The sequence below is a fragment of the Artibeus jamaicensis genome, unplaced genomic scaffold, assembly GCF_021234435.1.
Source record: "Artibeus jamaicensis isolate MK-2021 breed Jamaican fruit bat unplaced genomic scaffold, CSHL_Jam_final contig_388, whole genome shotgun sequence".
Taxonomy (NCBI): Eukaryota; Metazoa; Chordata; class Mammalia; order Chiroptera; family Phyllostomidae; genus Artibeus; species Artibeus jamaicensis.
The window spans coordinates 1,595,507-1,622,488 of record NW_026521813.1 but is presented as its reverse complement, the minus strand read 5'-3'; the positions used below and the strand labels follow the sequence as shown (position 1 = coordinate 1,622,488).

The following is a 26,982-nucleotide window of genomic DNA, read 5'->3' as shown; positions in this document are numbered from 1 at the left end:
ATTTTTTCTTCTATTTTGCAACCATACTCGACCAATTCTGTGATCATCCTGATCACCAGTGTTTTGAATTGTGCATCTGATAGGTTGGCTATCTCTTCATGGCATAGTTATATTTTTCTAGAGCTTTGATCTCTTCTTTCACTTGGCCCTTTTTTTTCCGTATCAGTGCACTTGTTACATAGTGAGGGGTGGAGGCTTAGGTGTTCACCAGGGCTAGGCAACCCACGATGCTGTATTATGATGCTATATGTGTGGGTGGGGTCCGAGAGGGAACAATACAGTGTGCTCTGCTCTCTTCCAGTTTTCTGAAACTTCCTCCACTAGCCACAATTAAATTGGGCCCTTCTGGTGTTGATTACTGGGTGAGCAGGTTTGTGTACATTCCTGGATCCTATGGTTCTCTCCAATGAACTCTCCTGTGAGGCTGGGCATTTCTCCTGCTGCTGCCTCAACCCCCACAGGTGTTTTCAGTCAGAGGTTTGAGGCTTTATTTCCCTGCGCTGGGTCCCTGGGTTGCATGGTCTACCTAGCTCCCAGTTGTTCCTCCCCGTTTATCTTCACGCAGATGAAACACCCAGTCTGCCTTGCTGCGAGTCCTCTCCTCTCAGTTGCCTGTCTCTATCCCTCCTACAGGTCTGGATGAATGTTTCTTCTTTAACTCCTTAGTTGTCCAACTTCCATACAGTTTGATTTTTTTGTCAGTTCTGGTTGTTTTTTGTTTTTTAATTTGTTGTCCTTCTTTGGGTTGTATGAGAAGGCACAGTGTGTCTACCTATACCTCCATCTTAGCCAGAAGTTGACATCACTATATTGGAAAATTCTGGTAAAATAATCTTAAACAGAAAAGCAGATATGCAAAGACTTAGATATGCAAAGCTTAGAAAGGAAGTCACAAAATACAAACAATGGATTGAGTTAGATGGATAGTATTATGATATTTTTTTCAAAACTATTTAATATTAAAATATCTTTAAATAAAAATGAGAGACATGATACCATATTGATATTTAATGTTAATTTCTTTTTAACTATAAAAACACATTATTCTTAATAAATAAATTCAGATTAAGGACTGTTACAATAGGCCATGACTAAGAGTATGGATGACTCTCTACAACCTTTCATTCCTCATGGCATTGGGTTTTTAGTGACAATGTCCTGGTATATATAGAATCCACAATTTTGTATCACCTGTTTTCTCATCTATATTCTGAAACCAGCCTGCAGGTAATTAGTCATTATTCATGCAGCTACTTCTGATTCAAAATGGCAGGTATGGTTGTACATATTCAAATATTTTACTCGCTGAAGATTGTATATATTATCACACCAAAAAATGTACTAACAGAAAGAGGTTTTTCCCCCACAACCTTTTTCAGACACTAAATCAAACCATCTGTTGTAATATATATATTTTTTCTGCGTAGGAAATGATTGTCAACATATGGCAGTGTCAAATGATTTTAATTTATCTTTCATTAAGCAAGAAACAACTTGTCATGTTTTAAGTAGCCTGGAGATTTTTTCTTTTTTCATTATGAATCACTAAAGAATATTGTCTACTGCCATTTATAGTACTGCCCTGCATTATAACAGAAAAAAAATGTCCTTTGTAGGCGACTGTTCTGCATGGCATGGGCCCAGCTCGCACTTGGAGATGCACAGGACCCACACCCACAGATAGGTTCTCTGATAAGGAATCAGGCCTACAAAGTGCCTAGTCTGCTTTGAGACTTGCTTTTGCTAAAACTCCCTCACCCTGAATTGCAGCAAACATTTACTGCAAAGTAACTTCCTAAAATCCATGCTAAAACTCCCTGGTATGGAGTGTAACTGGCTCAACCACTTTTCCCTTTTCATTTGCTAATGTCCCTCTTCTGCGATGTGATTAGCAGCATTGGCTCCTTGGTTTTCTGTAAAAGGTAATCACCTAAAGCCAACCTGTGTATAGTGAATGAGGACCATTATGTAATGTGCTGAGAAAATGAAAGAAAGGCCTGCATGGTGGAGGCCGAGGCTTTTGGCTCCTGTTGAGAGTGAAGCTACCAGCCCTTTTCCTCCACAGGACTTGGTAATCCCTGTGAATGTCTCTCCCCATCCACAATGTGGCAGACCCCACAAGCTGGGGTCTGCATCAGTCTCTAAATTTGTATGTAGAATAAGATAATTTAATTAAAAAACTTAGATAAGATATTCTTTATTCAGATTTCAAAACCAAAATTGTGATTAATGTACTTGGTTGTATGGTAATCTTAAAAGAAACTGTAAAAGGCCCACAGTCTTGTTCAGATAAGGCTTTGGAGGGCTGAAAAATATCTCTACCTAATGATGTTGGCATTAGCATTGTTAATTTGCACTCTGTGTGACTGAATAGGCAGAGGAGGTTAGATGATGTGATTTCAAAGTCTCTCCGACTTCACATTATATGCTTTTGACATTATTTTTGACCATTTAATTACAAGGCATACATCATTATAAGATGATGATAGTACATAACAAGTATGTCAGCCCAAAGTTAAACTGTTTAAGGACTAAAAATAAAATGACATTTAACATTAATGCATTTCCAGATATCACTACTTAAAACCAAGATATAGCCAAAATGATCTATTTTTAATGAAAATCCACCATGAAATACTGAGCACATATTTCTTAGTGAATGGAATAATGTTATACATCTTATGATGGTACTTGAAAAACAGCATGGCCTATGCAATGCATTTATTTGCTTTAGTGAATATTTATTATTCTAGCGATAAGACAACAAAAAAGAGCTAATGACCCAATATCCTATTAGATTTTTTTAAAGAGACAGTTCTCCTTAATTAGGGCATCTACAATTGAATTACTGCTATTCGAAACTTGAAAAAATGATAATACTGCCCCTAATACTGTTAGCACTTGTAATACCTCTAACACCTAAGAGCAATAGCTAAAGCTCTTTCACTTACTCAACCTGGAGAACTTATAGTAAACTTTCTCTAGCCTTTTGCTGAATCAATTTAAAAAATGTATTTACAGAACTTAGCAGTCTGAAAGTCAGATTTGAGTTATGAGATGGAATAACCAGATTATAAATAGGTATGGAAATTCCAAAGACTAAACTTGCTAACAGGTAAAATAAACTAGTGAAATGGGTAAGAAAGGCATTTAGGAACTGGTAGAGACCATATGGATTGGAGAGTATACCTAGTCTAAAGAACTTTTTTTTTCATAGAAGAAGGCCTTAATTGATCTTCAGGTATTTAAATAGAAATCAGAAATACATATTTTATGTGAAATGTTATGGTTGTTAAGACATGTTGTTAGCCAGACCAAACACTTGCATAGACAGTTTGTGAAGAATGCTGAATATTTTTGAGGAGGGGTGATTAGTAGAAAGTAGACACCTGCTGTAGCATTATCTGGTACTTGTGAAAAAATACATGTTCTTGGGCCTCTGTACCCTAGATTTTTATACAGTAGATCTGAATAAGACCCTGGTATACATTTCTCAGGCAAACTAAAATTTATAAACATGGTATACACTCTTTCTTCTAAACCTTTGAAAGTAAGAAGAGCAAAAGTTAAGTGGCAGGCAGACCTTACAGTCAGGCATTATTGGAGCATCACATTCTTCTCCATACACATCAGGTTTCTAGCTTAGTAATTTCAATGTCACACACGACCTCTAAGAAAGCACATCTCTGCCATGACTCCAGTCAGTTCCTGTGCCTGATGCTCTCATGTTAGGTTCAACCATGTGTGATACTTTCAGTCATTAACATTAAGAAAAAATGGTATTTAGGCATTGAAAATACTCATTTGAAAATACTATTTCCAAAAGGCTTGTGTGAGAATGTCCCTCTAAGTACAAATGTTATGTTAGAAACAAAATAATACAAATGACAGTGCCTGTGGAAGCGAAACAGGACTCCATGGGACCAGCATTTCATTGTATGTTGACTGTAGATTTGACTTAGTCATGACTTGAAAGAAATACCCACTTCCTTCCCAAGGCCAGAGCAGAGCTGTGGAGATGAACAGTGGATTTGCAGTGTAGTCTCCTATTGCAAGGACCTCTCTCTTTAGCCTCAGTTCCCTAATGCTTGTCTTTTAAATCCCTGCATGTACCAGCAAGTCCAGAACCATGTCCAGTTTACAGTTACTTATCAGGTCTACAGTCTCCTATTACAATGATTTAGATGTGTAAGGATTAGGACCTTTCTGAGTTTTTCTGCACTTGCCTGACTTCTTTTGTAATCCAAAAACTTACAAAAAACCTGTTAAGTGACTATTTTTAACATTTTGTTGCTCTAGCTAACACATGAATACATGTTCATTGTAAAAACCCCAAACAGTATGTGAATATGTTGACTACATGTTTTGGCTCCTTTCCCCACCCAATTTTCCTACGGAGAGATAGCCAATGTTAACAATCGATGTCCATCTTCTGTGACATTTCTGTAAACACAGATACACATTTCAGTGAAGATCTGAATGGCATTGAGTGCATATCTGATACTTTGCTGCGTGCGTATCTGATACTTCATTCACTTGGCAGAGAGTGTCTGGGAGGCCCTTCCAAGTCAATAGATAAGAATCTGTTGCTTCACACTTTATTGCTTGCAAGATATTCTATATTGTGGCTGTATTCTAATTTATAGAATTCTTGTTTATTGCTAGACATCAGAATGCTCCCATAGACATTCTCCCAACCATGAACATCCAGGAACCCTGTGTTTTGATTTTTTGCTTTTCACTTTTCTCCTGTGATTCTGCATCAAATACTGAACCTAATTGCAATGCCATTCCTTTCCTGTGTAATACTAACCCTTAATGAAGTTCTATTGTGACAGCTGTCACTTCAGCAATGTTAGGACTGTGAAAAATGTCAATCTTCCCTCTAATTTAAAGTGAGACATGTTTATAAAATTTATGGTGTTCCATGGAATTGAACTTTACTCCATATGTAAGGTGGACATGACCATTGTGTGTTTAGACTGCTGACTTTGGATCATGCTGGATGACATTTTAATGAAGAAAATGCATGTTTAGATTGGTGGGGCTGTCTCCTATATCTTATACCTGGCCAAGGTATAGCATCATTATGTAAAAATTATACCTTTATTAATAGTCCCAAAGCATAGGTACAAAACCATGTTCTGGTTGATTAGAGCTCTGTTCCTGAAGATGAAAGCTCATTTACGATGTGTGTGTGAGGATCTTTTACTAGTCCTTATATTTACTTTGTTAGTGTTCTTATCCTGTCTCCAGCTGACATGACCTGCACAAAGCCTCTTACTGAGTCTCTAGCATTAAGAACAATTAATAATAAGTTAATTCTGTGTCTTACTGTTTCTCTTAATTTCCTGCTCATAAAGATTGAGCAAAACACTTCCTTTATTTTGGACTAAAAGTATAAGGCTACTTGGAAATAGATGAATTTTGCAGCACAATATGCTGTGGCCCCTTTAAATCACAACAGAATGACAACTCTAGTAGGCTCCCCTTTCTGCGTGGCAACCACGCAGGCAATTACAGGTGTCCCACTTCAAAGACCGCCTGCTGCTGGCTGGTCTGTGACCTTCATCTTCAACCTCATTGCAAGGCACTGAGCAGAAATGGTCATCATCCCTATCCTCTCCCTTCACAGCCATTCTTTGATGTCTTCAAGCTGTAAATGAGTTTTTCAAATTAGTTTAAATAGTTTACCCAGTATTTAAACTATAGACTTCCCTTTAGTTATTATCCCAATTTTCTCCTTTAACTTGACCACTGTCTCTGGCTTTTTGTTTTGTTTTGTTTTTGCCTCCTACTCTCCTTAAATAGAGGATTTAGTTAGCTACACCAATTTTAAAATGTTCTGTTTTTCTAGAAACAATGTATAAGCATTATAGTTAATCTGCAAAAGAAAATGAATTATAAAGATACAAAAATTAGTCATAATCCCACAGAGATAAGTACTATGAGCTTTTAAAATGTTCTTATAAATACAACAAAAATTTTTCTTTGCAATTAAAATGTCTTAGAAAATGGGTTTTATGTGCTGCATTAATTGTATTATTTACTAGTTGTTTCTTAGTTTGTAATTGTTTGCTATTACAGGTGATTTTGCAGGAAAGATTTGATCATAATGTTTGATCATACTTATACTATGTTTAATCAGGTGTTTTCAAGAAAGTAAAAATTGCCCAATTGCTAAAGACAGGCTGAAATAGTTTAGATCCCAGTGGTGTTCTTTAAGTACTCATTTTGTGATGATGTCCTTAAAAGTATTGTCTAACTTGTAATTTTTGCAAATCTAATAGATTAACATACTTTATTGTAATTTATCTTATTTGGGTTGGTAGTGAAGTGAATATGTTCATTAGTTATTATTATGTCTGAATTGTATATTCAAGTAACACTGCAGCAAGTATCTTCCCCGATTTGTTGTTAAGCCTTAGATTATACTTACAATGCTTCTGGTAATGAAAATATTTTATTAGGTACAAAAGTCTTCCACAGTCCAGTCTACATCTATGAATATTTGCCTAGGTAGTCGCCACTTTCTCTTCAGCTCTTTTTCCTTTTTCTTTTCCTTCACCCTTTCCTCTTCCTCCTGCCACTTAACTGCTGGATGTTCATTTCTCTAAGCCTCGAAGGAGCATAATAAATGTGCAATAGGATAGTAGTAAGGAGTAAATACGGTTTTGTTGTAAAGCACAGTGTCTGACACACCTTAGAATTCTGATTAATATTTGTAGTTTTGAATCATATAGCTTTTGCATGTCTATTGTTAAACGTGTTGCTTGTTTTACACTTTGCTTTAGTTACTTTAAGAAATTATTTATAATTTACTACTGTTAATATAACAAAAGTATTATTACTCTGAGTAATTTCATGACATATTCAGACATAATGATCTCATTAATTCTGCCAGTTTTAAAATTGGTTGTTCTAGGTAAATAATTCTGTTGTCTGCAAATACAGACAATATTTTTTCTTATTTTGTTGTTGTTTGTTTTATAAATGCTTTGAGTCTAATTGTGTTGGGTGTACTTCCAAACCAGTGTGAAATAATCACTGAGCATCCTTGTTTTTCAATTTTTACTTACAAGGTTATCTCTAGAGTTTCTTTACTATGTAAGCTATAACTATTGATTTGAGACAGTTCTTATTGTTTTTTTTTCTAATTCTATTAAGGATTCCTACTTTCAAAAGAATTTTAATTCAGAAAAGTTAATGAATTCCAGGCTTTTCCAGATCCATTTAAACTATATTTTTCTCAAAGATTTCCCATTCTTATTTATTCTTGTGAATAGGCCCTTCCTAGTTGTGAGAGATTTTTCCTCTCATGAACTATCAGTTTTATCCTAGTATTTTATCTAGGATTTTCACATAAATTATTTTGCTTTATGGTTTTTATTTTAATTATGTTTGTCACATCTTGCTATAAATGTCATAATTTCATAAAACAAATTTGGCACCTTTTCATCTTTTTCAGGTTTTGTAACATTTCATATATATAAGAAAGTAACTGTGTTATAAAAGTTTAAAAGTCAGCCCCTTCCTGATGTATGTAAATCCGGTCCTTGTCAGCAATAATATCTGGTCCTCTGTAACAACATTTCCTATGTCTTCTTTGTTTATTGGGCAATTAAATATTTTTCCTGCTTCTTAAATTACTATTGCTACTTTTGTTTGAATATTTGCAAATCCAATGAAATATTAATATTTAAAAATAAAACAATATTATTTTTAACATTTTAATCTATATATGTGTAGTTATCTTTTGGCCTTTCAATTTTTACATGTATTTTTATATCTTCATTGGTTTTGTTAGTCACAAAAAACCCACATCTATTGTCTTTACCCATGATCAATTCTAATGTTTTTCTGTTTCTAAGCAACTTATTTATTCTTTCATATTTTTGGAAATTTTTTTTGTTTCCTAAGGGTTACCAATGATTACTTTATTTCCAAATCTAGGTAACCTTCCAAAGTCTCAATAGATTTCTTTTTGTTAATTGAATATATCAGGCTTGACTTCCCTGGTGAAATACTTTCCTGAAATACTCTCTTAATCTTTTTTGTTTTTATTTTTGTTTACTTTCACCATTTCTCTTCATCTTACTTCAAAGTTCTGCTTTCCTCTTCCAACCCCAAATGTGGGTCTTCCCCCAAAACAGCCCATCACAGAAAATGTCAATAATCCTTTATCCTCTAATTGACATTCTTAGTCCATCTTCTAACATTTCCATTAAGAAGTTTCACTCTCACCTTAAAGTCATGAAATCCTTCTAAGTAATTTGTGTTGTGTTTTCCTGATCATTGACAGAGTGAAGCATTTCTACCCTAAGTCTTTTTCTTTTTGGTCCTGAAGGTATCCGAACCCTCATCTCTTTCTTTCCTTCAGCTGTGGAAATAAACCATTCCTGCACTGGTGGCTTACACTGTCAGAAGGACGGTCCCCTGCAGGGCCTGTCTCCTCTTTACCTGACAGCACCCAAGTGGGGAGGCAAACCTGGTGATTTAAGTGAATGTCCACTTAGGAAATGTTTCAGTCTCCTCTAAACTTTGGACTAATTCTCAGGAGGGCTTCCTTTTTTTTCTCTTTTTGAAGAATACCAATCAATACTTTCCCCTTGGAATGAATTTTAATGGTGAAAGTTGTTCTTGTATCCCTAGGATGGAATGGAGATTTTAATTCAGTAAATTTGTTCTCAAGAGCGAAATCCTTTTACTCTTAGGTAACCCCACATACAAGTTCTCAAAAAAAAAACTTAAAACATCTTATTATATATGATTCCCCCCAAAAGAGAGTCTAAAATTTGGAAGATAATGTTAGTAAGGATATTTTGGTAGAGGAATAGGGAGACATGTTTTTTTCCTGAAATCTTTATTTTCTGAACTTGAATTACTTTTATGTGGGGGAAGAATGCTTTGCCTTTGTGAGTTTACTTTTAGTGTTGTAGAACAAAGAACATGGGCCTGGAACACAGACATGCCTCATTTTGAATCTCAGCATTTTAATCGGTAGTGTAACTGTACACTATTATATTATTCTTTTACTTCCTTCCCTCTACATTTGGTGAGGAAGTAAGAATTTGCATTTCAAAGAAATGTAAGTTAAGTAAAAATGTTTGTCTTTCTGCAAAGCGTGTAGTGACATAGTAGGTGCTAAGGAATGTTTGTATCCTCACTTCAGTGCAAAAAATAAAAAACTGAGTTTGATTTTATATGTTTATTTCATCATAACTTTGTTAATGTATTTGTTGACATTGCTCACTGGTTGTTCTCAGAGTGGGTCTTAAATTGTTTTATCCACCCTTTTCTAAACAATTTGCTGTTCAAAGCCTAGAGATTGCCTTTTATAAATCATTGTGGGATTTGGAGGTCAAAACCTGAGGTCAAGACAACAAACCATGAACCTATTTTAAATGTCTCAGTCATTAAATTTTGTGAGACACTCTGGCTACCAGCATAAGATATACTTCATCTTGAGAGAAGGCGGCAAGAAAAGGAGGGTTAGCAATGAGAAACTGTTCTTTCAGGAGACTTATCAAAAGTAATTCATCAGTTTTGCAAAAAAGATGTGAGAATTGATGGAGCATTTCTACTTAATCTGGGCATTTAACCTCACTATTTTTAGTGAGGTTTGAAATTTTAAAAAGGCTTATGGTTAGTAATTACTTTTTTAGCTGGTGATGTCTTTATATTTGCAGATGTGTTTCTGGGAATGTTTGAATGTTGGCTTTTTGGAAAATAACTTTATTTGCTATACAAAAGTCATTCTTAAATGTCAAACATTATTTGGTAGTTCATGTTTCTTTTTTTTTAATGTCTGAAAGACTGTTTTATCCAGACTTGGTTTTGAGGTCAATCTAGTGTTTCAGGATAGTGGGAAATTATGGTTGTCTGAAACCGTAGGGTTTGAGAAGAACATGGAGCACTGTTACAGAGAAAAATTAAGTTCTTGTGTGATTCAGTTATGACCTTTATGAGTAATTAACAGATTGCTTGTCTGGTAAAGGACTCAGTTTTTTTCTCAGCCATTTACCAAGAAGAACTTCGTGCTGTTGTGAGAATTTTATTCTGTTTTAAGATTGGAGTCAGAAAGCCTTTACAAGTCTGTAGAGGGCACCAAAATATATGCCTTTGCACCCTCAGTAACTTAAGGATTGAATGTATAAACTTCTCTGATTTTTTAATGGGCCTTATTGAGAATAAATCTAATGTGGCCTAGTACTTAGACTTTCAAATGCTTCATTGAAAATATAAATGCATCTTCATATTTATGCTCAATAAAGGAAATTTTGGTAGAAGCAAAATTTAAAAGGCATCTGTTGCCAAGGATGGAAACATTAGGGAAGAAGGAGTGTGATACATTATTCACTATTAAAATATTTTCATTATATCCAACCTCAAGTTAATAACACTTGAAGGCTACACTCTTTTTTTAGGGCAACTTAATGTCAATTCCCATTGTGAGGCTCATACTTTAGCATATTTTCTTTCCTATGAAGTATCAAGGAAAACCTATAAGACAGTTGAAAGTTACCGGCAAAATTATACAACCTATGCAAACGTTAACCTGATTCTATTTCCACAATGATTAACATCATAAGACCATGCATTCCATTTTAGGGAAGTAAACAATGCAGAGTGCAGGAATATAAAATTTATTTTAAAGTTGAAAGAGACTCTAGTGATCCAATTAACCATATGGCCTTGTACTTGAGAGTGTAGCTTGAGCATCAGTTAGATGTGAGTTTTTGAGTCCCAGACCTAACATATCTCAGCTGTATAATGATGGGCAGTTGGTATAATCTCTTGAAACCTCATCATCTCCATACCTAAAATGGGACCATTAATAGAACCTAACAACTCATGAGGAAGATAGCACTTAAATATAGGGCCCATCTCATTGAAAAGAATCTTCAATGGCAGAATGAGCCAATGTGGATGGAACCTGTACCTGCTGTAAACACATAGAAATGTGGGATTAAATGTAAAGACAACTAAAATGAGCCACACTGAAAAGAAAGGGAAATGTATAGATAGGTGTCCCTACCATACAATAGTAACAATAAAAAGAACACAAATACTGAGGGTAAGTTGGTGGCTCTTGAATATTAGCACAGTTATAAACTATGAATGGCTAAGAATTAGGATTCTGATGCTGCTTTGTGGACAGGATAGTGTCCTCAGCCTGTGTAGGTTCAGTAAATAAAAATTAATTCAGCTATATAGAACCTGGGGTATTAAAGAGCTGTCCTTTCTATCAGAAAATGTGTAGGGACATTTCATTTGGTGGCCCTGGGAAACAGCGAGAAGGAAGCTTGCCTTCTTTCAGCTTTGGTTGTGGGGAAAAACGCAGGACCCCACACAAAAAAATGAATACTGTCATATACCATGAAGGGTCATGATGCCAATTTATACTTTTGTGATGTAGCAACTCAAAGTCTAGAAATTTACTTCTTGGAAGAACACTTTCATACTGAAGATTATAGGAACTGCACAGGGGAAAATATATGCAAATCAACCCTTAATAGAAGTAAGACAAGACAAAGTGAAATGAAATGAAATGAAATGAAATGAAATGAAATAGAAAACAGAGACCATACGGAAGAATCAGCACATAGACCTCCAGGAGCATACTATGAACTAGAAAAAAGGGTCTTTAAGTAAATTGTGAATGATATATGTTCAAAGTGATTTTTTTAAAAGGAGTAGAAATAGTAAAGAATAAGTATAGAACAACATGGACAAAACATAGATTTGAAAAAATAGAACTACCAATAATAAAATATATAGTCACTGAAATAAAAAATTCAGTAATGGGTTAAGCACTAATTTGGACATTGTCAATAGATATTTTTTGTGAATTGAAAGATAGATCTGAGGAAATTACCATGATACAGAGAGTAAGATTAAGATCATGATACTATTCAACGATAATGTTTTTCTTCTTCCTCTCTCTCCTTTTCCTCTTTCTCTGTTCCAAGATATTTTTCAGTCATTTACAAGATGCAATGATGGACAAGATAGACAAGACTCTTATTCTTATGAAGCTCACAATTTAGTAGGTTGATAGTTATAGATATTAAAAGGTAGATAAACAAAACAGATATTGATAAGTTCTGCATGGAGAATTAAAATCAGGTCTAGAGAATGTCTGTATAGGTACTTTGTATTTGGTGGTCAGAAAGAATGTCTGTATAGGTACTTTGTATTTGGTGGTACTAAATATAAATGTGGTGGTACTTTGTATTTGGTGGTACTGAAGAGTACCTTAAAGTTTAGTGAAATCTTAGCTTACATAAAAATAATAAGAATGAATCTGCCATGCAAAGATCAGAATAACTTTCTAGTTAAAGAGATCAGTTAGTACAAAGGAGGGAAGAACTATGTATGTTTAAGGAACTGAAAGAAGGCCAGTGTGGCTGGAACATAGTGAATAATGGCAAGAAGAATGAGATATCTTAGATGTGCAGGCTGGGGCAGGTTATATAGGGCTCTTAATGAGAGCCAGGATAAGAAGTTTAGATCTTACTCTAAGGGAGGCATAAATGGACTTAAAGAAGGGTATTTACATAGCCTGTTTTACCATTTAAATTATTTGGCGGTCTGCTATGTGGTTTAGACTAGGTTAGTGGTAGAGGTAAGAGATATTGACTGATTTGGAATGCGCTTTCGATGAAGATATTGTAAGAGTTGGAAATGGATAGAATATGGGGTTTAAGAAAAGAAAATAATGACATATTGTAGGAATCAGAGATAAATCCCTGCAGGAATCATTTCTACACTATTCATTATTCACATAGATAGCACTTTCAGTGATCAAAAGCTTGGTACACTTCCTATAGGCACCTGTTCCTTTTCATGTACCCCGCATTGTTAGAAAATTCTTCCTATAGATTTGACCCCTTTTCTCCCAAGTATTTTTTAATTAAAAACATAGTTAATATATTTATAATCCTTCTGCTATATAACAAGTCTTCAGATAGTCAAAGAAAGTTACCATTTCTTCGTGGTGTTCCCCCCACCATGCTAAATATTCTCATTTTAAAAATTCTAATAACAATTTATTTGTATAACACTTAAATCACTCATAATTCTATATTAAAGTTTAATTATTTAAATTTGCTTAAGCTTTTCTACTAGAATTTATTCTCTAAAGTGCCCTATTCATTGAGCACTCAGAAAATTTTATTTCTAAAATAAGCCAGACACTAAACTAATTTTTTACACAGTTCTGACTCCAGTTCTTGTTATTTTACCATCCTGAGCACTCTTCTTTCCACACACTTTACTTTATGAATATTTCTCTTAAAAAATGATGACCACAACTAAATGCTAAGTAGTCCAAAAGTTCTGAATTCTATACTTTAAAAAATGCAATCAAAGTTAACAATGAGATTCTGCATAGCTATTGTACAGTGTTGACTCATCAAACTTCAGTCATCAAAAAAACCTCAGTATATCCATATTAAAATAAGCCAGGTGTACCCCAGCTGGGAGGATACACTCTGACACAAGCCTCTGGCAAGAAAAGAATGATCTATGGAATATACTTATATTAAGAGAGATTATAATTAATTGAAAACTACCAGGTAAAACAGTAAAAAAATAAAAATTATAACACAAAAGAAGACATTCTATTTTCAAAGTAGCAAAGTCTTAATTGCTTCTCCTACTTAAGATGTTGCAGGAAAGTCTCCTATAATTGGGTAATCAGAGCCAGTGCCCCCTGTAAAGGCTAGGGTGAGTGAGGAGGAAAAATCCTAAACCAAAATAGACAAGGACTTAGAAGGTAAGCGATGCCCTCCTTAACCCCCTTGCCTGTTCTTGGACACTTGGCCACCAGCCTCTGCGGAAACACAGTCCTGTGATTGTATTTCCTTGTACTCCTTGCTAGATAATGTTAGGGTTCACATATGGTTAAGAAAGTACAAAATCAGGTAAAAATACCATATTTAATGGACCTTAACAACATGAGCTTCCCAGTTACCAGTAGAAGAATGTCAGTTTGTAATCCCAGAGTTGTGCTCCTGAGTTCTCCAGACTTCTGAAGAGTACCTTTCCTTTAAAATAATTTTTAAACAAACATTTGGCTTGATCTGCCACGTAATGTAGAAATTTAGTATCTCCCTGATATTCTTAAGGATTCTTTGAGGGAAGGGTTGCATATATTCTTTATATATATTCCTGTGCATTCTTACATGTATTTTAGATATTTAATCAATGATTGATTTGTATTCTGCTGCTGGGGATATTCTCTATTCTGTCACTTGCCAGTCTCAACATGAAATCAATGTTGCTTCGCTGTTGTCACCTCCTTTTAACACAGGGTTAAAGGTCTTTAATGCTTCTAACACAAGGTTAGTTGGCTTTTAATGAAAGTTGGCTTTCGGGGAGAGGAACTATATTTCATTCCAGCATACTACATACATTTATACTTAAATATCACTTATTAAAATTGCTTCTGATAGTCCTTCCACAGGAATTTTTTAGTTTTCACATCTGCTCTCATCTTCCCACTATTTTTTTAAAGTTTTTATTTATTTATCTTTAGAGGGGAAGGGAAGGAGAGAGGGAGAGAAATGTCAATGTATGGTTGCCTCTCGTATATCCCCTGCTGGGAACTGGCCTGCAACCCAGGCATGTGCCCGGACTGGGAATCAAACTGCAATCCTTTGGTTCGCAGGCCCGTGCTCAATCCACTGAGCTACACCAGCCAGGGCTTCCCACCATTTTTATGGACACCTCTCTTTATTCTTCTCCCAAGATCATTCAAACTCACTCCTTTCTCTATCTGTCCAAGTAATCCTCACCTTTTCTACCTGTGATCGTGTTATTCAGTTTCCCAGATAAAGCCATAAGGCCTGTCTTTACATAACCAGACTAAACCATCAGATAATTTGGAAAACCTAAGACAGTTTTCTACATTATTTCTGGTCAGCTTTTAATTTGTATTTTGCTACTTATTTATTTGTGCAGTATCTATTTTGAGCACTGTATGTTTATTAAAATAAATTGAAATGGATAGCTAGGAGCAACTCTCATACAGGAAATGATTAACTTGTTTTCACAAATGCTTAGTTTGCCAGCAAAACATCTACATGGCACTGTAGGGCAGGTGTATGGAAGATATCCATCAGACTAGGGTAGTGGAAAACTGATAGCTGTTTGCCCAAACATGATACCTATGTCTATAGAGATGGGTATGAGGGAGAAAATGTTGAGGCAGACCTTGAGATAAAGCTCACATTTAGAGGATAAAAAGTCACAGGCAAAGTAGAGACAGACTCATAGATAAGAGAGCAGGCTGACAGCTAGTTGTGGAGGTAGGGAGGTTAGAGGGTGGAGGTACCTAGCAAAAGGAAAATGGACTCACAGACATAGACACAGTGTGGTGATTGCAAGGGGGCAGAGGGTACAAGGAGATTAAATGATAATGGGAAAAATAGTAAAAGGTTTTTTTAAAAGTCACTAAGGCAATGAAAGAGACAGAAACAGGAGGAGGAAGAAAAGCAAATCAGCAAGTTTAGGAAGCCAAGGGAGGTGAGCATGTTAGAAAAAGCTGTGGGATGGGGGAGGGTGGGGGTTGATAAATGCTAAGACTCAAGATAAATGTGACAGTTTCTAAGAGGCAAATGACTTTCAAGAGAGCAGTTTCATTCAAGGAAAGAGGCTTGAAGTCAGATTGCCTGACATTATTGGGTGAGTGGGAAGAGAGAAATTTGCAGGTACTCTTTGAAAGGTTTCTGTAAGTAGGAAAGAGAATTTTTCAGAGAATGAAATGGGAAGTAATAGGTTTAGCACTTATCTTTTAATAATAAGAAATCAGGTGTTGGGTATTCCCAGAGACAGTTTTTAGTGCATATGTAGAAGGCTGAGATTAAAGCAGAATACAGCTTGTAGTAAATCAGAACCCCACAACAAACATGGAAGATTACCAAGATAAGGGAAAGCTGACCCAGAGGAAAACTCATTCAATGTGCTCAGCTGAGATGCTGGTCCTTGAACTGGAAGGGAATGCAGGGTACCAAGTAAGTGGAATGAAAGAGACCAACGTCTAGACACATGCTGGAAAATTTTCAGAACTCCAAGAAAAATCCTATCCAGAAAGAAAGGCAGATTCTCTTATAAGAAAACACCTTTTTAGGAACCACTGGATTTCAAAATTCAGTACTAAAGTTATCTTCAAAGTTCAGTGAGAAAAAAATTCTCAATCTTTAATTTCTAGGTCTAGCTAAGCTAACCTTCAAGTGGGAGGCTGAGATCGATCAACTTTAGACCTCTTTCCTGTTAAATCATATACTTGAAAAAAATTTAAATAATTCCAAGTAAAAAGACCAACAAAGAAATTAATATAATGAATAATGAAGTCTAAATTATTAGAGCATCGGGTAGCGAGATGCAGTTGTGAAGTAACTGACTTACGGGTGTCAGGTGGACAAGCAGTAGCACAGCCGAACCTTTACCTGGCTTTGGGAGAGTGCCGATGCTGGCTTGACAAAGAATGGTAGATTAAAAAATATATTAAAGTGGATGCAATGAAATTAGTGTAGAACACTTGGATAATTGAAGGAGGATATCTAGTAAACAAAAATCTAACAGTGAAAATGCCTACCAGTCCAAAGAAAAGTTAGGAAAGAAGAAAAATGAACAGCAAGAAAACACATTGAAGAGGGACCTTAATATAAGATGGAAGAAGTAAGTTTAACAGTTTATTAAGTACAATAAATGTCTGTCGATTTAATTTCTTATTGAAAGGAAAAAGGATCAGATGGTATTTTTAAAATCCAACAATATATGTTACATACATGACATGTGCTTAAAATAAAATGACACTGAGGAGCTGAAAATAAAATATGAAAAAAAGCTATAGCCAACAAATACAATAATAAGCAGGAATAGTAGTATTAATATCACACAAAAGTCATATATGGAAATATTGAATGTTGAAATATGAAAAAACACTAACCAGAAAAAAGAGAGAGATTTTATATAATCATAAAAATCAAATAGACAACAAAATCTAACATTTTCTTTCCTTACACTACGTGTTGTGAAGTATTTAGAAGAAATATTTAAGAGACAGTATAATAATATCAATCAAAATTTAAATTGTGCTTTCTCAAAGCAAAACCATTTCTAGGAATCATTTCTTTGGTAATAAACCTTGGAAGTGAACATAAATATCTAGCAACTTCTTGGGGAGTTTTTAAAAATAAAAACATATTAAAAGATATAAAAGAATGGAATGAGAAATAAATATTCTCTTCTAAGGTATATTGGACCTTAGAAGGTCCAATATGCCTAGAAGTATATATACCTTATATATACCAGTATAATAGACCAGTATATAACAAAATCAATTAAAATTTAAAAGAAAGAAAACTCTAAAGACAACATAAAAGAAACTAATGAGACCACAATATTTTGGGGGCTGTGGTAATAATAGCTTTTATGTCAACTATTTTAACTGAATGGTTCTGTTAACCAATTGGATAGAATGATATGGATGAAATATGAACTTTAATTAGTTTTATCTGAACCAGTCTATGAATAAAAGAATAAAATGAAAAGTTATTAATCTAATATGTGTATGCTTGCTTATATTTAACTTCTATAAAGAGCTACCTAGTAAATTTAATATTTATGTAAGATTATAAATACCTTATAAATCAGACTTGGAATAACTGTAAAATTTTCTCTTAAAAAAACAATATTTTGTCTGCTTTCTTCACTGCTTTATTCCCACTGCCTAGAATCTTGTCTAGAATGTAATAAGTGGATTATTTAATAGTGTTTGTTGAATGAATAGAACTTATTCATTTCCAGATGCCTTTGAAAACAGATTGTCTTCTAAAAAATTCCTATCCAATGTGGATGCATAGGTTTAAACAAGTATCAGGCAATCTGAGACCTCACAAGCAAAGTGAACCATGATTTAGTGCTAGATATGAATCAAAATAATGCACAAAACTGATTAAGAAAGTGTTCAGAAGCAACTGATACAACCCTTTGCCTTATCCCCTAGCACTTGTGTCTGGATACAGATCCATTGATCAAGCTTGGTCAGGTCTTTGTGGCCTCTTGGTCTGTTGAGAGATGGCCCATATGTCCATGTGCCAACTTCAGACATGAGAAAATAATTTCAGAACTTAAAAAGAACCTTAGATCACATCCCAGAATCCCCTTACAAAAAAAAGAAACAAGTCAATCTTAAGGCATGATGCCTCTGAAATATGAATTGCATCTGTGGTTGTCCATTTATTTGTCCACCCTTCACATTTGGCTTTAACCTACATGGTTAAAATGGTCTTAAATATCTTTTGGTACATGAAGCACTGCTCTGAAAGGCTTTTCAATTTTAGTTCTTTCCATAGAATGTCACTTGGGCTTCAATACTAGTAATGATAACTGACGGAAATAAGGTTGAATATATGCTATTTTATTATTAGGATATTAATTTATATCCTAGAATATTAATGAAAATGTTATCTATATACAGTCATTTGTCTCTGAGAAATAAGCTAAAATTTTAAGGGAGTGGTTAAGGTAGTATTATTATTTTTATAAATTATTATAAACACTATATGCATGTTTTAGTAGAGTTATTTTCATTATGGAAGTTTTGCTATTTCCCTTAGTAAATATGTATACAGTGATACTGCTTTGAGCTAAAAATTCTATAATTAACTATAGAAATATAACAGTAGTAAATGGTAAAACATGACTAGAATTATTTACTTTGATATTTCCAGATTCTCTAAAAATTATTTTCTGTATGAACACAACAAATAAAAGACCGACTAAATCCTCCCTGACCTCCCTGCACAAAGAATGACCTTGAGGCCATGCTACTCAATTGAATATAATTTAAGTACAATAAAGATGTGTCAGAAATACCCATATACCAGCATCTTATTTTTAGAAAGCAAGCATTTTATGGATTATTCACTGTTTATATATTGAAATACTTGGTTAAGCAACCACTTATCTAATTTTTAAATGATTAATTGGGGTGTAGAAAGTCCTATGTAAATAATATCATATTAAGTTATTTCTTGTAGTAAGTATGCATATAATAATATTGCTTTAAGTTAAATATTCTTCACTGTTATAATAAGTGAAAATGAGCTTTAGCAAGTTGAAAAGTACTGTATGGATATGAGCCCAAATTTAAAAACCATAGAGAAATCGTTTTTGAACAACCTAAATAAATATATTATATAATAAATATACAAAGGTAACCTCTGTCAAAAATATCAAACTAAAAAATGTCACATTTTTTAAAGCATAAACATTCTTATAAACCCCTTTTCCTATAAATTTTGGGGGGCACTGTTACTCTAGTTGCCAGTAATTTAGACTCAGTGGTCTAAAGATGTACTCAACCTGTAACCAACCAAGCTCTGTTTTTGTTAAGGAAATAAGAAATACTTCATCCAGGGACAGTTCAGCTTACATGATTATATTTAAGATTCTCACCCTGGCTGGTGTAGCTCAGTAGATTGAGTGCGGGCCTGTGAACCAGAGGATTGTGGTTCCATTCCCAGTCAAGGTACATGCCTGGGTTGCAGGCCAGTTCCCAGCAGGGGATGCACGAGAAGCAACCATACATTGACATTTCTCTCCCTCTCTCCTTCCCTCCCCCCCTAAAGATAAATAAATAAAATCTTTAAAAAAAACATTCTCCAAGATCTTTTTTTGCCATTTTAGCAATAATATTATTCAAATCTTATAGTGCAAGAGTTTTCATCTTCTGCAAAACTTGTTAGAGCTCAAGTAAAGCATCTTATTTTTCCATTTACATGCTATTGTGCTAAAATCTGGCACTGGTCCACTAGAAAAGACATTCAATTACTAGTTACTACTAGAAGTAGAATTGAATTTCTCTTTTATGTGTTTCTATGTTTATTTTCTTCATCACCAACATATAAAATATTTTTTAAACAAGGCACTACTGATAGTTTATAATAATTAGTTATCTCAAAAGAGATGAGGTAATAAAATGCAAATGGATAATATATATGAAATATTAACAAATAATTCTTGTATGATCACACACATTGATATTATTTTACATAGAGCAGTGCATCCAATTTACTAACATTTCCCAAGAGGAAGACAATATAAGCATAAAAATGATGATTTAAGGGTTAATACCCCAAATTTCCTGGAATCCTTCTAGATAAGATGTTTTATAATTTTCAAAAATATGTGTGAGGCTATCTTAAAAAATCTAGTATATGTAGTTATTTCAAAGTTCTTATTTAGAATAAATATAAATTCAAATAGAGTATCTTTGAGAGTATACATACTGAATATTATTTTAGAAGCATTTCTATAAATATTTTATATTTTACAATTTAACAATTGAAAACTCCTGAACGTATTTAATTTTTCTATAAACATAGTGTCAGTGTGACCTTTGGCTATTCTCTGTTTTGTTCAGTTTTGGAATGGCATAAAATTACCGATCTACTTAATCATGGGCAACTATTTAATAAGACCATTTTGTGGGAGTATTTTGAAAAGAAAGACTTGGTTTTGTTATTGTAAGAAATAGCAGCATCTTGGTCCCTATAACCATGTCTCTAACTATAGCAGAGCAACCAAAAAGTAATTTGAAGGAAAGAATGTCAGTTAACCTCTTAAATTCTAATGATGGATTTCTCAGATTGCTAATCAATCTCAATATGCCTTTATTTTATTTTAAATACTTATTAATATTTTACTTTTTAAATTTTATTTAAATATTTCTTGAATCTTTGGAAGTTGTCTTCTATCTGCTTATTCTACTTGTTTGGTTTTTTTGGAAGATAAAATTAGTTGATTTATAATCAAAACCACAAAGTATTTTTAACTATTGCCTTCAAAATTCAACTAATGACATCTATTTTAAAATTCTATGTTTCTAAAAAATGGTTCATGCCGGTTCTAAAAATGTCTTTGGTAATACCGACTCCAGGCTTTTCCCCTATAAGCACTGTCTTTGGTAAAGCACCTGGCTATATTAGATACTCAACAAATGTTTGTCCGGTAAGAGAATACAATTTTTAAGCATTAGCACATTTCAAAAAATATTTTTTTTGAATCTCAGAATGGTATCAATGATCTATACTGCTCTTTACTGTATAAATATCTCTCCACTATTGGCATGCAAAGTAATTATGCCCATTCTATTTCCAATAAGTATAAAAATAAATTTAAATAATACTCCTGACTAACTATGAACCCAGAATGCAATAAATAATCTTATTTCAGAAAATATCAGGGTGCTTCTTAATAGAATTTATTTGTCTACAGCACCATAATCTGGCCAGATGATAGAATATTTATTTTGTCAACAAGTTAATGCATTTAATATTATTACTTATTATATGACAAGTGAAATGTCACTTCAAATGTCTAGTTGAATGCTTAAAAGATATATAGTCTCTTTGAAGACCTATTAGCAACTCATTATTGTTAAGAGTAATATATTATCTAGGAAATTAATGTAAAAATGGGCTTCAAGTATAGCTTAATATTTTGATTAAAATAAGTAATTTTGTGTATTTCAGAGTATCAGGTGATGATTTGTGGATTTCACTGGACTATGAGCTTTAGAATGTCAGAGACATTTCTTTAATTGTTGTTCAGTTAGAATTGTCCCGCCTTTCCCCCCCTTGCTCACCCTTACCCTTTTTCTTATTCATCTTTATAACTTTGGTTCCGTACACATCAAGTAATTAATAAATTTTCATTGACAAAGCTAAGCTGTGTTTTATAATAATAAACTTTGTTTTTAGGGCAGTGAGATTTAAGTTCTAGGTAAAATGTTACAAATGTTTTTATAATAACCAGAATATAATTATTATATTATATATAATATAATATATATAATGAGGAATATAATTATTCCTCATTGACAGAGGAAATGTTTACCATCATCATTACACATAATTGTCAAGTACTTTGCTAAAAATTTTAATTTTATACCCATCAAACTGTTCCCCAAGCAAGTTAAAGAAAATTTCTAGAAATCTAGAAACTTGCATTTTGTGAGAAAAATTAACATGAAATTTATTTATGTAATACATAACTGCTGAACCTCAGCCATGTGAAAAGCAGGACATGATTTCAAAACTCATGAACTATTTTCCTTCCCATAGAAGTTTATAATCTAGTAGGAGGAATAAGGCAATTAATCCAATAGTTAAAATGAATTAAAAGGAATCCAATAGTTTCCTTTATACTGATATAAAGGAAAAGACAAATAAAGGAAGCCAGAGGTTGATTATGATTGGCTGATTGGGAAATAGTTCATGGAGGAGTTATCTTTGAAGTTGGACTTGGAGAGGAGCTTTATTGCAGGCCTGATGGAAGAGCTGGTGTCTCAAGTGAAGAAAATGAGGGAAAGGGTGCGGTGGTTTGACCAAGTCCACGACCTAATGTAGGACAGTTGGGCTGCAGAGTGTAAGTAGGACATAACTTTGAAAGTTTGTTGAAAACAATAATAGCCTAGGCTAAGATGGTTTCTGAGGAAATGCAAAGGAAAGTTAGCTAACAATGTGAGTTAGTGTTTACATTGCAAGATAGATTGCAGTTTTATTCATTTTTGCATTTTTATTTATTTTTTCAGTAATAACCAGTATCAACTACTCTGATGTTCTCCTTGTCTATACATTAAAAATAAATACATGGTAAAACAGACAGATATGTGTTTTAGCTTTCTGATGGCTTCAATTTCACATTATTATAACCCTTGATTTCTAGACAAAACTTCATAACTGACAGTTAATTATCAAGTGTCAGTTTTCAGGTCTATTTCTCCCTTAATGATCTACTTTATATTCCTGGATGAGAGAAAAAAAGACATAAAGCTATACTCAAACCAGTAGATTTTCAAAATATTTCTCTCATATAACTTTATTTGTATCCTACTTCCAGAGACTACTGCTTTTTATCAAGAACAGAGAATATCAGAAAATGTGCCTCAACATGGCAGTGATCTTTAATCATTAGAGTTTTATTAAATGCAGTTCTGTATCCACCACTTAATCAATACCATCAACATCAAGACATAGGAAATAACCCTGTACTTTCATAAGTCATGTACCATACATACATATACAATATTATGCTGTACATTACCTCATTTGGTTTCATAACCTGCTTTTCTTTGTTTTCACCAAGAAGATCATCTTTTTATTTGGCTTTGCTATTTTTCTCGTGTAACTAATGTAGTTTATTCTCTTCGCTGACTCAGAATCATTTGATTATGAATCAACAACCCATGAAGAACTTATGATAAAGGTTTACCTCAACCACATTCACAACATGAGAGAATAATAGCAAAAATAGTACTTTGTTTTTTTCTAAGTTTGGATGATCAAACTAGCCTTCCTTTTTGTGAGTAGTGAAGAAGATCGTATCATTTGAAAGAGAATACAAATATTTTGAAAATATCCCATTAGGAGATATGGATGAAACTGCAATATTTGTTGTTAAATCTAACCATTGAAAACAACCCTAAAACAAAGTGTTTTTTTTTTCAAACACTTGTTACATAAACATTGGAAAAGAAACTGACTTGATTAGACAATGGTTTACATATTTTACCTACAAATTCAGATTGTTTTATGTTTGAAACTATAGGCCTGGGACATTCAGAAAATACCACCATAGTGTTATTTTTCCATCTGATAAAAAGAAAGAAATTGTTAGCATCTTTTTTATCTTATGGAGAGTTTAATTATATCAAGGCTTCATATTCTCATTTTTTAAAGTAATTTTTCAGATAAATTATATTGACAGCAATAATCAAATATTTTATTTTAAACTTTTGATGTGTAAAAATGTGTAACCATGTCCATAGATAATTAAAGAATTTCTGAAGCTCTGTGACCCAGTGATAAGCTATCAGCATCCATGCTCATGCAGTATTGGTTATTGATTAAAAGTAGAAGTTACTACAGTAAAGAATATTGAAGTTAAATTATTAATACATATGTTTAAGAGATATAAATCACATTCCAGCTAATCAAATAAATTCACTTAAATACTAATGCCTATTTTTTAAAAAATAAGTATTCACTTGTGTTTAACTTCAGAAATAATTAAAAATTGAATATGACACTCAAAATCATCTCAGCATTGCCCTCCATTGTCAGCTAAATTCTAGGACGATAGTCCCTGTACAAATAATTTATTTTTCCTTAGAAAACAAATCGCAGGCTGTTACCAGTGCTGCCAATGGTTTGGAGAATTGTCTTCTACTAGAACGTGTAAATAGAGCTGCTAACTATTTAAGTTTGGGGCATGGAACAATTTATTTCAGTATTTGCCCCCAGTGCCAAAACTACCGTACTGTGAACATTAGAGACCCCAACTCGTTTGTGTAAAAATGCACTCCGACTTAAATGCCCTGCATGACATACACCAAACCCACCATGTAAATGATAAATTCTAGAAAGTAAAGGGTAAAGCATACTATTAATAAAGACTAGTACTGAACTTCTTGCTATTTCAGATCCATTAAAAATTCAATTGTCTATATTTTAAAATATTGAATAGTGCATTAGAGTCTAGATATAAACATTTTAAGCAATTTTCAAAATCATTAAATGGTATGTCATCAGATACTTCTTGTTAGCAGAATGAAACATGGTTGAGGTAGCACATACTGTACACGTCAGTGAATGAAATGAAAGAATGTTGGCAGTAGTGAAAAATAGTGATGGATTGTAAGTGACATTTTTTGAAAATTTCTACTTTCTGCTTTGAATTTTACCTAAATTGACAAAAACAAACACATTTAGATTTCTCAAAATTCTCATGTTCTCTTGGTAGAATATCTAGAAAGAATACCTGACAAATTTAATACTTTAATATTTATGTGGGGATTTGCCAGGATGGACAAAATGTGTACTCCTCTCTTCTCCTCACATACTGCACAAGAGTTGGTAGAATTAGTGCTTACAAAATCCACTGCCTTATTGCACAAAGTAAGTTTTGCGCAATATTTTAGCAGAAGATTATTTAAAGATTGATGGTAAAAGGCAAAATAATGAGCTGGTAAAATTATCCATTACCAAATTTTGACATTATCAGTTCTGGCAATATATCTGCACTATCCTTAGGAACTATTTTACCCAATCATTTCTGTCGGGTATAAGAAACCTGGTCTTAAGGGCTGAAGGGTTTTCTTGAGGTAACAGAAAGTGCCATGATTTGCTGCTCCTCAGAAATTCCCTTCCCCTGCCTACACTCCTATGAGCCACTAATGACCACTCTTCCATACGTTAGACTTTGATTTTATACACATTACTTTACAGTAACATTGCAATAAGCATGGAACTCTTACAGATTTGTAAACATGTGAATTTTTTAAATATAATATTACATGGAATCTATTCTTTTTTTCCAACTTATTTTTCTCTACCCCATTTGCCTCTGAGTTAGGCCCAGATTTTTTTACCTTCCCTGGGAGGTTATGCTGCTGAAAGATTAAATAGCAGAAACCTGGAGTCCTTCTCTTCTTTAAACATAGCTTTTTAATTTCTTTTTATTGAATTAATTGCAGTGACACTGGTTAACAAAATTATATAGGTTTCAGGTGCCCACTTCTGCGATACAGCATCTGTACTAAATGAGAACACACTCCCTTACCTGTGGTTAGAACACAGAGGAGGAATTATTGGAAGGCAGGGCAGGAGAGGATGAAAATTGCTTCAGCCACCATTTTCTATGAGCTGTTGAGGATACCAAGGGCAACCTCCTCTTTGGAAAAATAATCCATCAAGTGAATGTTTATCTCAGGGAAGGCTAGGTTACAGGAATACTTGTCCCTTAAAAAAAGTGCTTAAAAATGTGTGGGGGGATTTACTATTCAGCAAAGCAGCATCTATTACGCATCTCTGAAAAACAACAGTTAACACTGTGGTTGTATTTTTTCTGATGTATTTGCTTCAAAACATTACCAGAAAAGAGTACACTTTCTATTAACTAAGCTGAGTTAAAACTTGATGTGTCATTTCATTGACTGTTACTGTTTCTTGAAACCTTGTTCTTGTTTATAAATTTTTTGACTTGAGTTTAGAATATTCCAAGCAGTTCAGTCTAGAAAATTTAGAATTGTGAATTTAACCATAACTTCTAGGTATGTGTAGGAACATATTGCATGAGACAGTAATGTAATTTGTGAGAAATGTCTACACACAAGCTTTCATAAACCTTTATTCTGTCTTTAGAATTTGGAATGATGGGAGATCATACAATTAAAAGTCAGCGACCTCGATCTGTTCATGAAAAAAGGGTCCCTCAGGAACAAGCTGATGCTGCTAAATTTATGGCACAAACTGGTAATACGTTAGTTACATTTTTCTATTTATTGTTGTTAATTTAATGAAACCACTGCATGTTTTCATAATCTTTTGCTGCACATTTGTCAATTTTTGGAGCTGATTTTTTTTGAACCATTTTTTTGTCACCAGTTAAAGTCCATAAATGAAGTAGCCGTGAATTAAAAAATGAAAAAAAATGTGTAAGATTTATTTTGCTTTCAGTATGGGACATTTAAGCTTTACATACTATTATGTTAATTAACTTATGTTAATTAACTACTTTAAATATATCTTTCAACAGTTATTTCATTAATACTTGATTATTATAGGTTTTCAGAAACAAAATTTTAAATAGGACTTTAGATGATAAAATTCAATTTAATAATAATATGTTTAATATTTTTCAAATGTCATAATCACATAAATATTGATTGCTAAAATGTTTAGAAATGTTAGAGACAATTATTTTAAAACAGTATTTTTTATTGGAAAACTGTTTTGTTATATAAGCTAAATAAAAAAGTTTACAATCTTTATTTTTAAATTATAATATACTCCAAATAATGAAATATCAACAAAAATTACTTTTCAGCTTATAAATTTTTAATCCTAAATTAATTAGATTACCTGTAAATACTTTTATCCAAATATATATATCCAAATATATATA

At 33.4% G+C, this 26,982-nt stretch overlaps 1 protein-coding gene across 1 annotated transcript in view; it reads left to right on the top strand.

The window, feature by feature from the left end:
* The window catches only part of ADGRB3 (adhesion G protein-coupled receptor B3), a 736,029-nt gene that overhangs the window by 246,284 nt on the left and 462,763 nt on the right, over positions 1–26,982 (top strand). Inside the window, exon 3 of the mRNA XM_037139787.2 lies at positions 26,220–26,330. Within this exon, the coding sequence (XP_036995682.2) occupies positions 26,220–26,330 (111 nt within the window). The remainder of the gene's footprint in view (positions 1–26,219; positions 26,331–26,982) is intronic.